The 13,146-nt window shown below is 45.3% G+C and overlaps 1 protein-coding gene across 5 annotated transcripts in view; it reads left to right on the top strand.

The window, feature by feature from the left end:
- Positions 1 to 13,146, top strand: part of MYLK (myosin light chain kinase) — a 324,584-nt gene that overhangs the window by 184,151 nt on the left and 127,287 nt on the right. For 4 of the 5 annotated variants that reach the window (XM_037913164.2, XM_043524849.1, XM_043524848.1 and 1 more), the window contains exon 11: positions 4,198 to 4,350. In XM_037913164.2, the coding sequence (XP_037769092.1) occupies positions 4,198 to 4,350 (153 nt within the window). Of the gene's footprint in view, positions 1 to 4,197; positions 4,351 to 9,196; positions 9,411 to 13,146 lie in introns of those variants that run through there. The other variant, XM_043524851.1, reaches the window with a different exon arrangement.

Here is a 13,146-nt window from a genome sequence, read left to right as displayed (position 1 = left end):
GCCCTGTGCCAGCTGACTTGGGCTAGGGCTAAAGCACTGTTTAATTGCAGTGTAGACAAGTGGTTCTCAACCAGGGGTCTGGGGACTCCTGGGGGGCCGTGAGCAGGTTTCAGGGGGTCCGCCAAGCAGGGCCAGTGTTAGTCTTGGTGGGATCCAGGGCAGAAAGCTGAAGTCCTACTGTACGGGGCCCCAGGCAATTGCCCTGCTTGCTATCCCCTAATTCCGGTCCTGGCTTTTATGTGCAGAAAACTAGTTGTTGTGGCACAGGCAGGCCATGGAGTTTTCATAGCATGTTGGGGGGCCTCAGAAAGGAAAAGGTTGAGAACCCCTGGTGTAGCCGGTCAGGCTTGGACTGGAGCCCAAGCTCTCGGACCCTGCAAAGGGGGAGGGACCTGAGCTTGAGGAGCAGCCTGAGTGTCTATGCCACAATTAAACAGCCCCTTAGCTCAAGCCTGAGTCAGCGGGCATGGGCCAGCTGTGGGTGTCTAATTGCAGTGTAGACATATCCTAAGTGGTTTATGCTACAGTGCCACATGCATATATTTCAGTGACCATCCAGCATGCCATGCCTTTTTGTCAGCTGAAATTATGGGAAGCTTAATATTTTCTCCAAGCCACAGCACAAGGAGACTTTCACTAAAGATCAGCTAGCCGGGTAGATGAATAAATGCTATAACCTATCCCATGTGTAACTATGTCTCAGTGCCTGTATGGAGAAGGCCTATATTCATTTTGCACAAATAGGTGCAGCTGAATATCTTCACAGTATCCTTTTCCATCTCATACTGCTCCCATGAAGCATTGTTGTCTACAGTACATTTTCTGGTATTTTATCCAATCTAGTTCTGAATGATCTGAAGTGTCTGCTAATTCCCTTTGGAGACTCTTCCTCTTCCTAAACTTAACAAAGTCTTCCTGCTCTTCACCCTAAAATTGTCCTATCCTTAGTTTTAATCCTGTTATTCCTAGTAATGCTCCCTTTTGCCACCTGAGCCACTTCTCATTCTCTTTGCTGTTTACATTCTCCATCTCCTTATAGATGGTTACTTGGAGAGCTCATAACCAAGTGCTTTACGCGAGTCTGTTAATCTCTTATAAGTCAGTACCATCCTGCCCTTTAATGATTTTAATTGCTCTTCTCCAAATTCCCATCAATTTAATATCAATTTCCCAGAATTGAGGTACATGGAACTATACCACAGTGTTCTAGGAGTGATCTCACTGGAACAGCTCTCTGTCATACTTGTGTTTGTAGCTCAGAATTGCTTTAGCCCCGTGATACTCAGACTGAGGCTCACGGGCTGCAAGTGGCTCTTTAATGGGTCTCCTGCAGCTCTTTGCAGCACATATTATAAAATACTGTGATTCAATTATTAATCAATCTAAGTTATTAACCAATCAAATGCTTTTACTGTGTTATTATCCAATTGTAGTTGAAAAAATAATTATATTTGGTGAGTCATTTTGCTGTGAGAATAAAATATGTATAAAACAGTGATACTCAGACCTCAGTGGTTAGCGATTGTTACCCAAAAAAAGCCACCGTATTTTGAATTCATTGTTTCATATACTATTTATAAATGAATTTACTATATATCAATAGTAAATGAAACATTGAATTCACACTACTGTGGCTCTTTTGGGTAATGTTGATTGCTATTTTGGCTCCTGAATCACGGAGGTCTGGGTATCACTGCTTTAGCCTCTCTTCCTTCCCATATTTCATTGCTAGCTTCTGTCTAACGTGCAGTGGTATGGCTAACATCTCATTGTTCCAAACATCTCCTTCTTGCTGAATATGCTTTTCAGATTGTTTACTCATTTTCCCAGGCTGAATCTCATTTTGATGGGTTTAAAAAAGAATGAATATTACCTTAACCTTTTAGCAAAATAATCCTCCAAGTTGTGTTTTATTTTAGGACAGCTTTTAATAAATAGGAGGAAAATTTCCTTTCTTCTGGTATAAATTGCCATCAGTAAAGTATTTTTTGTTATTGTTCTTGCTGCCAAACTGTCATGGAGATTTGAATGTTATGCCCTTGGAGAAGAGAACATTTCCCTACTGGGAAAATTGTTTTTATTAGGTGTAAATCTAGACAAACGGGCATAAGGTAGACTCTGACTGTTGGTTGTTCCACTGGGCAGATGTGGTGTTGTTTTGTTTTTTGTTTTGTTTTTTTGGTTCTGTGTCCGTGGTTTCATGAAATGGCAAGTAGTTCTGCAAACAAAGTAAGTCAAAGTTTTCTTAATACCCAAAGAGGAAAATTGAAGTGCCAACAAATTTTGATTAGTTAATATGGCAAAAGAAATGACACTGTTTTTTCACAGAGAACATTTGCATGGCTCTTTTGCTTATTCATGCCTGAAGAAATGATGCCATCTTGTTCTCAGTAAACCAGATTGCATACTGAATGCATTTAAGCATGCACCCCTCTGATACTGGAGTTCTTATTTTTATTACTGTAGTGCCAAGAGTCTTAACCAGGATCCCCATTCTGGTAGGTGATGCACAGACACAGCCTAGGAAGATGCTCCCTGCCCCCGAACAGCTGGGTATCTTGGGCCTCAGTCCTGCAAATAATTATTTGGAATTAACTGGATTATTGCAATTGTGGGATTGGAGCCACCGCAGTATGTAAAGCGTAGAAGAGAAGATAAAGGAAATAGCAATAAAAACATGCATAATTTGGGAAGTGAATGTTTTATGAAGTGGTTTAGGAGGCTTAATCCTGAAAATGTATTGCTGACTCCCAAAAACGTAGTTTAAATGCTGACCCCAAACTTTTCAAGGGATAGAAAGTTACTCATTTTACAAGGTGGTGATTTAGTGGACAAATAGTAGATTGAGATCATCCACCTTGGTATTGTAAAACACTGTAAGTATTACACAGCAAGACTTCAAGCTTCAGGCGCAAATGGAGCATGAAAGCAAATTGTCATCTTTCTAAGACTGAGAGCACCAACAGAGATGGTAAAAACCTATTAGATCATCCAGTTCATGGTTGGTGTCTATAAACTCCCGTGCTTTGTCCCAACTAACGTTAAATGACTCAGACAATGATATTTCTGTCTTTTCCCTTGGAGATCCCCCCCCCAGCTGATTGAATTGTTTGTCCAGTTCAGCCTACTATTTCTTTTGCTCAGTTCCACCTCATTTTCTCTTAGATATATCCCCAAGGATGACCCTAAATCCTTCCTCAGCTTGGTGTTTATACACAGCTATCAGGCAGTCTTAAACCTTATTTAAACAAGGAAACTGTATCACTGATGAACCAATATTGGAAACTAATTAAGACCAGGGAAAACAGATTTCAGTAACATTTCAGAAAGTCTGACTGAGACTTGGTGGAACTTTCTGAAACAATATTAAAGCAGTATTATTTGATCCATACTAGCACTTAAACCATTTTCAGGACCTCCTTGGGGGAACCGCTTGGTGAAAATCACATTCAGGAACAGTCAAGGTTTCTAATACAGATCAGGCTATAGTTGTCAGCAACCAAACCATTCATACTTAGATGTAGTTCTCTTACTTTTTCTTCCTAAGTCAGTCCCTCCAGTCTTCATCATTTTTGCTATCTTGGAATGCCTTCCATTTATTGACATCTTGCTAGTACTAAAGTGCTCAGTACATTATTCTTTTATTATTTGTGGTGTAGCACCTAGGAGTCCCATTCATGGACCAGGACCCCATTGTGCTAGGTTCTGTACAAACACAGAACTAACAGATGGGATCTGCCCCAAAGAGTTTACAATCTACGTTCACACGGCAATTCCACCATCTAATTTCAGACTGGTAGAAAGTATACACAGTTGTTTGGACAAACAATAGTTGACTGTTACTTACCAACCTGACTGTGAATCTATTCAAAGATACAGGGCCAAATCCTGCAGCATTTTCTTGAGTAAGGACAGCAGGAAGTCAGTGGGAGAGTTGTCTGGGTAAGGACTGCCACACATAGCTATAATGATACTGCAGCAAAGGCCACATTCTGCCTTTGGATCCATGTGGAATGTTTCTGTTGTAATCAGGAGAGAGCAGCACATGGGCATCAGAGAGCAGAATTTGGCTCTTGTTTGTAACATGTCTACAGCCATTACAATTATAATGTGCATTAAAACTGAGCAGTGTTTATGGAATTTATGGCCTGCTGAATGTGATGTGTTAAGAAATGTTCTTTTTCTTCATGTCTGCAGATGAACCAATTCAGTATGCCCATTCCATCTTTGAAGATGGGGTTGCAAAGTTGACTGTACAAGATGCCTTACCAGAAGATGATGGTGTTTATACTTGTCTGGCAGAAAACAGCACAGGACGGGCATCCTGCAGTGCTCAAGTCACCGTCAAAGGTGAATGCTTCAAAGATAAATACTCAGCTATTGCAGTAGAAATGCTCCCCGACCTGCAAGGATTTGTCTGGATTCTTTTTCTTCTCTCTTGGCTTCCATGCTGACGTGTCCTTGTGTGCATCCCATAGGATATATAAAGCTTTAGTGTGCTGACTGTCTTCTTCCCTTTACAAATGTGTGTGCAGCTGCATCAAAGCTATGTGGCTGATCTTGTTAAGGCATTAAGATTCTGAAGCATAAAATAATATGCAGGGAGTAGGCATGAGTAGAAATGCTGTGACCTCACTCAGAGCAATTTTATGTAACAAGCAGCTGTGGTGCAAGGAATAGTGCTGCTAAGGCTTTGTGAATGCCTGGCTTGGAGGGGACATATAACTACAGGACAGTAGTGTCTGTGATGGAGGCAAGATGAGTGCAGTATTAATAACTATCAGGCAGGGAAAGGTATGGAACAGAGGATAGCATAGTAGTGTTCATATATACTGCCACGTCATTCCCCTAAAGTGCAGTGTTTTGAGAACCTCGTTGCCTGGGGCCAAAATTGCAGTAGCATGTGTGATGCCATAGTACAACCCTTCACATCTTGAGCCAGCAGGGCTGGGAGTTTGGCTGCACACTTGACTCCCAGATGGAAACATTAACTTTAAATTGCTCTCAGATGGGAATTTCTGGCTACCTGGGAGCAGTGGCTCTCCAACTCAAGGGAGTCTGGGTGAGGTGAAAGGAGTGGGAGAGGACAGTTATGATGAGTGAATAGGGTAACCTACTGTTCCTGGAAACTGGGCGTGCTCGATTTGCAGAGATCAATGCTTGTAACGCTCTGGATACTGGCAAACTGAAGGAATCCCCAGCCAGCTGACCTGGTGCCATGGATGACTGCATGGCTGAATGGATGTGCACTGTATAGAACTTCCCCCATCAGGCCTGCCCCATGTTGACCTCTTGACCTCCTACTGGGGACCTTGCAGGGAGTTTCCCCCACAACCCACTGCACAAGAACTTGAACCAGCCTTCCCTCTCACTCAGAGTCAAATCTACTGCATGTCAGAGAAAGAGAGCAAGGAGTGGGTGCCCACCTCTCAATAAACCCTCCTCTGTTTACCTCCATGATGCCCAAGAGAAGGTCTCATAGAATCATAGAATATCAGAGTTGGAAGGGACCTCTGGAGGTCATCTAGTCCAACCCACTACCCAGAGCAGGACCAATCCCCAACTAAATCATCCCAGCCAGGGCTTTGTCAAGCCTGACCTTAAAAACTTCTAAGGAAGGGGATTCTACCACCTCCCTAGGTAACGCATTCCAGTGTTTCACCACCCTCCTAGTGAAAAAGTTTTTCCTAATATCCAACCTAAATCTCCCCCACTGCAACTTGAGGCCATTACTCCTTGTCCTGTCATCTGCTATCACTGAGAATAGTCTAGATCCATCCTCTTTGGATCCACCTTTCAAGTAGTTAAAAGCAGCTATCATATCCCCCCTCATTCTTCTCTTCTGCAGACTAAACAATCCCAGTTCCCTCAGCCTCTCCTCATAAGTCATGTGTTCCAGAACCCTAATCATTGTTGTTGGCCTTCACTGGACTCTCTCCAATTTCTCCACATCCTTCTTGTAGTGTGGGGCCCAAAACTGGACACGGTACTCCAGATGAGGCCTCACCAATGTCGAATAGAGGGGAACGATCACGTCCCTCGATCTGCTGGCTCTGCCCCTACTTATACACCCCAAAATGCCATTGGCCTTCTTGGCAACAAGGGCACACTGTTGACTCATATCCAGCTTCTCGTCCACTGTCACCCCCAGGTCCTTCTCTGCAGAACTGCTGCCTAGCCATTCGGTCCCTAGTCTGTAGCGATGCATTGGATTCTTCCGTCCTAAATGCAGGACTCTGCACTTGTCCTTGTTGAACCTCATCAGATTTCTTTTGGCCCAGTCCTCCAATTTGTCTAGGTCCCTCTGTATCCTATCCCTACCCTCCAGCGTATCTACCACTCCTCCCAGTTTAGTGTCATCCGCAAACTTGCTGAGGGTGCAATCCACACCATCCTCCAGATCATTAATGAACATATTGAACAAAACCGGCCCCAGGACCGACCCTTGGGGCACTCTGCTAGATATCGGCTGCCAACTAGACATGGAGCCATTGATCACTACCCGTTGAGCCCGACAATCTAGCCAACTTTCTACCCACCTTGTAGTGCATCCATCTAGCCCATACTTCTTTAACTTGCTGACAAGAATACCGTGGGAGACCGTGTCAAAAGCTTTGCTAAAGTCAAGGAATAACACGTCCACTGCTTTCCCTTCATCCACAGAACCAGTTATCTCATCATAGAAGGCAATTAGATTAGTCAGGCATGACTTTCCCTTGGTGAATCCATGCTGACTGTTCCTGATCACTTTCCTCTCATCTAAATGCTTCAGAATTGATTCCCTGAGGACATGCTCCATGATTTTTCCAGGGACTGAGATGAGGCTGACTGGCCTTTAGTTCCCAGGATCCTCCTTCTTCCCTTTTTTAAAGATGGGCACTACATTAGCCTTTTTCCAGTCTTCCGGGACTTCCCCCGATCGCCATGAGTTTTCAGAGATAATGGCCAATGGCTCTGCAATCACATCCGCCAATTCCTTTAGCACTCTCGGATGCAACGCATCCGGCCCCATGGACTTGTGCACGTCCAGCTTTTCTAAATAGTCACGAACCACTTCTTTCTTCACAGAGGGCTGGCCACCTCCTCCCCATGCTGTGCTGCCCAGGGCAGTAGTCTGAGAGCGGACCTTGTTCGTGAAGACAGAGGCAAAAAAAGCATTGAGTACATTAGCTTTTTCCACATCCTCTGTCACTAGGTTGCCTCCCTCATTCAGTAAGGGGCCCACACTTTCCTTGGCTTTCTTCTTGTTGCCAACATACCTGAAGAAACCCTTCTTGTTACTCTTAACATCTCTCGCTAGCTGCAACTCCAGGTGTGATTTAGCCTTCCTGATTTCATTCCTACATGCCCGAGCAATATTTTTATACGCATCCCTGGTCTCACTACATTGTGGTGTGTTTCCCCAAGAACCTCCCCCCGAGTCCCACATGGCAGGCATCCAGATTTCGTGATATGAAACTCTGATCATTGTATTCACAAAGGCAGAGGGTTGATGTGGACCATGGGGGTCCCATTCATTGTGTATATATTGAGGGAGATGGTTGCCTTGAGTGGGGTTCAAAAATCCTAGTATATGAAGACAGTGGCTGGCAAGAGGGGAAATCCTATTCTGTGATGAATAACAAGCACAGGCTCACTTCAGCGTTAGCTCATTTACTCTCATCATTCGAATGCAAAACCTTCTGGTGCATTGTTAATGGGAAAATGCACATTAATCTCCGGGATCAGAAAAACTGTAGAGACTGCAGAACAGTAACCCTATAAAAACATACTCAAGAGCCAATGCAGGAATCACGCTGCCTCCTGTAGATTTTGGCGCTTGCATTTAGGCTTTGTCATTGACCTGCGTCTGTCTGCAACTGCCGCTGTGAGGCTTTTTTTCCCCCCACTTTCCATCTCTGCCTGGTTTATGAGATGCACAGCATCTCGGGGGGAAAACAGGAGCAGAGTTAGATGTTTGTGGGACTTACGGTAAAATCATTTAACATTTTAACAGATTTAGGTCACCCCCTAAAACTCATGACATCCCTGCTGCCATTTGGATTACATTTGCTTTCTCTGTGATTCAGATCAACATGGATTTTCATGCCAGAAATAGTCCCAAATTTTAAACTCTCATTTCAAAATCTCTTATCTTTTCATAAGACTCCCTAGCAAATACTAGTTGGCGTTAGTGTTCTCTGAAGCACTCGATGTTGCTGGTGTGGCCACCCTAAATACTTGGTTTGCAATGGGAAGATTACAGCAGAAAATTAATGTATATACTGGAAAAGTGGAAAGTAATAAGTCCTCTCCAGACAAGACATTGCATTTTGGGATAATACCTAGTGTGTGACCCATCTCTCCCCACTTTGTATTCCTCTCTCAGGCAGTTTAAGTCCCCAGGTCTGATCTATAACTCCAGTTGTTCACACTCCCAGCTACAGGTAGCAAAGTAAATAATAGTACCATATCCTTACATACCACCATTCACCCAAGGATCTCAAAGTGCTTTGCCAATGTGGGTTAATAGTAACATTCCTTTTTACATATGAGGAGTCCCTGAAGATTATTGGCTGCGCTTTCAGAAGTGCAGAGTATTGTGGCCAAAGGGAGTTGCAGGTGTTCATTTCTCCGAAATTCAGGCCACCGATGATTTACCCAAAGTGCACAGTGAGTTAGTGACAGAACTGAGAATAGAACCTGTTCACCAGCCCTTGCTCTAACCATTAGACCTGCTGTCTCCCTCACTCCAGTGAACAGTAATAGAAAAGAAAATAGCAATTTGATAAGCTCCCTTTGAACCTGAAATGATTGTTGGCGTTGAACAATTTGTATTCAGTTCAAATCAAGCTGGAGAGGAAACGAAGATACCCATTTATATCAGTACTGATCTGACACCAGTGTACAGAGTTCTGCTTTCTGTAACCTGTTTCCCTGGTCCTTGGGCAAATTTCTGAATCTATGTGGAACTAAATTTCATACTGCATCACCATTTTGGCTCAGTTACCAAAATGACACTGTGATGGGGTGGACTAGGCCCAAAGACCCCCTGCTGGGGGCCTCAGGGTTCTGCCACACCCATCCCAGGAAAGGAGCAGTGGAGAGGTCATCCAACCAGCTTAAAGTAGCTGCAAGGGAAGCAGCCAATCAGAGCCCAGGAGGGCCATATAAAAGGAGCTGCAGAACAGCCCAGAAGGCAGTTGCTGCTGAAGAAGAAAGGACTGCAGGCCTGGCTGCCTGGAAGACAGCTCTGTGTGGGCAGTGACCAGGGGATTGAGAGGCACCTGGCTGGCTGCAGGGACTGAGCCCAGGGAGGGCCAAAGGATGATAGTGTCTCCAGGGAGGAAGCCCTGGGGATATGGCCCCATAGCAGGACTAGACTGATTTAAAGACTGTGGACACACTCGACAAGGGGGTGCTCACGAGAGGTGGGTGCCGACCCTATTACAGACGCAAACATATGTTGAAGGAGCAATAACATGTGCTGTGGTCATTTGGGGAAGTTTACCTGGAGTGAAGTGTCTTAAAAGTTCAACTTGGTTTTGCCCAAAAATCCAAAAAGCTCTTTTCAGTTTTATTTTTCAAAGAAAACAATTATTGAATTAAAGCAAAGGCTTTCAAATAACTTTCAGAAAGGCCCCATGCAGGCAGCATGTAAAGTGAGTGGCAAATAATTTATAAAAGGAAAGGCTGCCTTATATGTGCTGTTAGATTGCAGATCAAATTTAAAACTGAAAGAATATTACACATACCATAAGATAAACAGGGTATAAAAATAGCCTAGACTTTGTCCTTTCAGACCCCTGCTGCTGTCTCTTAGTCTGTCTCTTGTTAGACCTATTACTTTGTTTCTGTCAAAGGTAATTTCCTATTGTGGCATTAACGCAGGAAACTAACATCTCAAATCCCCTTATGGTTAAAAAGGGCCTGATCCAAAGCCTATTGAAGTCAATGTGAGACTTTCCATTAACTTCAATGAGCTTTGGATCAGGCCCGTAATGACCAGTTTGGGACATTGTGGTAAAGCCTTTCTTCCCCATCATCAGTTTCAGATTATTTTGTACCTGGGATTTGCCTTATTAATATGATATAGGGCCCAATGCTGCAAGGGGCTGAGCACGCTGCACTCTTACTCATTCTAATGAAGGCTCTTAGCACCTTGTTGGATTGGGCCCATGCTCTGCACTTGGATTGCACCATCCCTATAACAATTTCAAAACACTTTACAAACAGTAGGTAATTAATCCTCCTATCATCCGATCCGTGTAAGGCAGGAAAATATTATCCCCACCTGACAGATGGGTGAAACTGAGATAAAGGAAGGTTAAGTGACTTGCCCAGGGGAGTCTATTGTAGAGCCAGGAGTGGAATCCAGATTAGGCAGTAATTCTGATTGAGAAAGACTCAGTGTGGAGAATCCTGAAAACCTAACTGCCTTTGACTTCAGTATTATACAGCTGAAATGTGATAAGGGATTGATTTCCAAGAAATGAGCAGCACGGTTTTAAAAACAAGTCTGACAAATCTTTCAACATAAGAACCTTTTCTAGCTTTGACCTCCTCCAATGGAATGCACTGCATAGAGCGCTGTGCTAATGATTATTATATGAGGAAAACCAGATGTGTGCTGAAACCGTATAAACCAGGCTAGTCAAGCCTTCCAGTTGTCTGGAACCAAGTCATTTCCCTCTGCATTTATTGGAAATTCCTTGATTATTCAAACTTCAGTGCTTCCCTCCACTACATTTGGATTATCAAGGTTTATATCAGGGGCGAGGAACCTTTTTTCTGTCAGGGGCCATTGACCCACAGAAAAAATCAGTTACGGGCCGCACGCAGCCCTGCGGGGGCAGGGCTCAGAGACTCGGGACTTCCCCTAGACTCTGGGTTGGGTCCAGAAATGAGGGGTTCAAGATGCTGGGACAAAGGGTTGGGGTGGGAGGGCTCTGGCTGGGGTTGTGGGCTCTGGGCTGGGGCCAAGCGATTTGGAATGCGGTAGTGGGCTCAGAGCTGGGGAAGGGGGTTGGGGTGCGGGAAGAGGTTCAGGGTGTGGGCTCTGGGAGGGAGTTTGGGTGTGGGAGGGGGCACAGGGCTGGGGCAGGGGGTCGGGGGGCATGTAGGGGGGTGAGGACTTTGGGGTGGGGCCAGGGATGAGGGGCTTGGGGTGCAGGAGGGGGCTCTGGGCTGGGGGGGGGGCATGAGGGCTCCAGCTAGGTGTGCGGGCTCTGGGGTGGGGCTAGAGATAAGAGGTTTGGGGTGCAGGAGGAGGCTCTGGGCTGGGGCCAAGCAGTTTGGAGTGCAGAAGAGGGCTCAGGGCTGGGTTGCGGGAGGAGGGAGTTTGGGTGCAGGAGGGGGTTCCCTCCTGGGGCAGGGCTTTGGGGTGCAGTCTCTGGCTGGGCGGCACTTACCTCAGGCAGCTCCCGGTCAGTGGTGCACCGGGGCTAAGGCAGGTTCCCTGCCTGCCCTGGCTCTGTGCTGCTCCCGGAAGCAGCTGGCATGTCCGGCCCCCAGGGAGAGGTGCGGCCAGGCAGCTCTGCATGGTGTGTGCTTCCCACGCCCGGAGGCTCCATCGTTCCCAGCCAATGGGAACTGTGGAGCCAGTGCTGGGGTGGCTTGAAGTTTCCCTGAGCGCCCCTGCTTCTGGGGGCCGCCGGAACATGCCGGTTGCTTCTGGGAGCTGCGCAGAGCCGATTGGACTTTTAACGGCCTGGCAACCCGAGCTTCCCCCCCGCAGCGAGGTGAGCCGGCACTCACAGCTTCAGCCCCACAGGACACGGGGGAGGAGTGCGAGGCTCAGGGCTTTCAGCCAGCAATGTGGAGACTTGCCACCGGCCAGATGAAATGAAGCAGCAGGCCGGATCCGGTCCGCAGGCTGTAGGTTCCCCACCCCTGGTTTATATTGTATATATCTGGGGGTTGATATTTTGTAAAAGTGAGCAAAATGTGTGTGCAACTGCATGACTAGTTTGCTTGTGTAAATTACTGTGATTGTGTGTAAACCAGCCAATTACACACTTAAATGGCAATAGTTACCCAATTTGCACATTGAGCTGCGGAGACTGTGCATGAAAATTAGATACACAAGCATTTTCGTATATAATTGTGCACCCAACTTCTAAAAAGCTCATCTCCTTAATGCGTAGTGCATATTTACAACACATTGTGCATTCAGGTCACCTGAGATAAATTTATAGTATTTATATCCAGAGAGGCTGATTTTTGATGCTGAAGTTGAAATATAAGGTAGCTATTTGTAAATCATGTATAACAGTACTTCTGTCATTCTTCCTCTATAGGTCTCCAGTTGCTTTCAGAGAGGGAGTAAACATTATTATCCCCATTTTATGGACAGGAAACCGAGGCACAGAGAGATTGTGACTGGGACAAGGCTTATAGCAAGTCAGTGGTCCGAATCTGCTGACACGTAGCCTGCACTCAATTCCCTAGACTAAGACTAGCACCAGGGTCCCACTGGTATGTGTTTCAAATACACTAACATCATAAAGCCCTTTGAAGCACTGTAGCTATCCACTAACAAAAGGCAGGGGGAACCTCGTTTCTTTTCAGTGTAGACTGGTCTAACTGGTAGACTACTTGAAACCTGGGAAGATTCTGGATCTCTGTTTATTAATATGAAATGATTTTGTTACTGCAAAGATAAAACAGCTTGCTTTGATGTCTAGGGAAATTTCCTTCCACCTTGCAGTTAAGTCCAGCAATACATGAGAACCAGAGCATCTGACTGGCAGCGTACTCTGCTTTCATAATTTGGGTCTCTCTCTTCCCCTGGACTTTCCATTGCCACCAGCTTGGCCTCAGCATTGGCAATATCTACTCATGAGGATGGTGGCAACATAGATGCAGGCCTAAGACTTTCTTTTGGCGCCATCTTCCTGGTCTGCCACCATATAAGTTCATTTTGCAGACACTCATTGTCTGCATTCTGCTTTCAGTGTAGAGTCTGCTTTCTAAAATTGCTTCTCTGGCTCATCAAATGCTGTACAGTGAGGGCTGCAGCTCTTATTAATGCTCTCAACCCCATTTCTATCCCTTGCCAATGGTTCATTTTCCCACTTCAATTCTGTTCTTCTCACCCCCGCTTAATACCACCCTCTATATCCTAGTCACATAGATATTTATTTATACAGTCTCTCTAGAAAAAAG

This window comes from Chelonia mydas, chromosome 11, assembly GCF_015237465.2.
Source record: "Chelonia mydas isolate rCheMyd1 chromosome 11, rCheMyd1.pri.v2, whole genome shotgun sequence".
Classification (NCBI taxonomy): domain Eukaryota; kingdom Metazoa; phylum Chordata; order Testudines; family Cheloniidae; genus Chelonia; species Chelonia mydas.
This window is presented reverse-complemented; position numbering and strand designations above follow the sequence as displayed.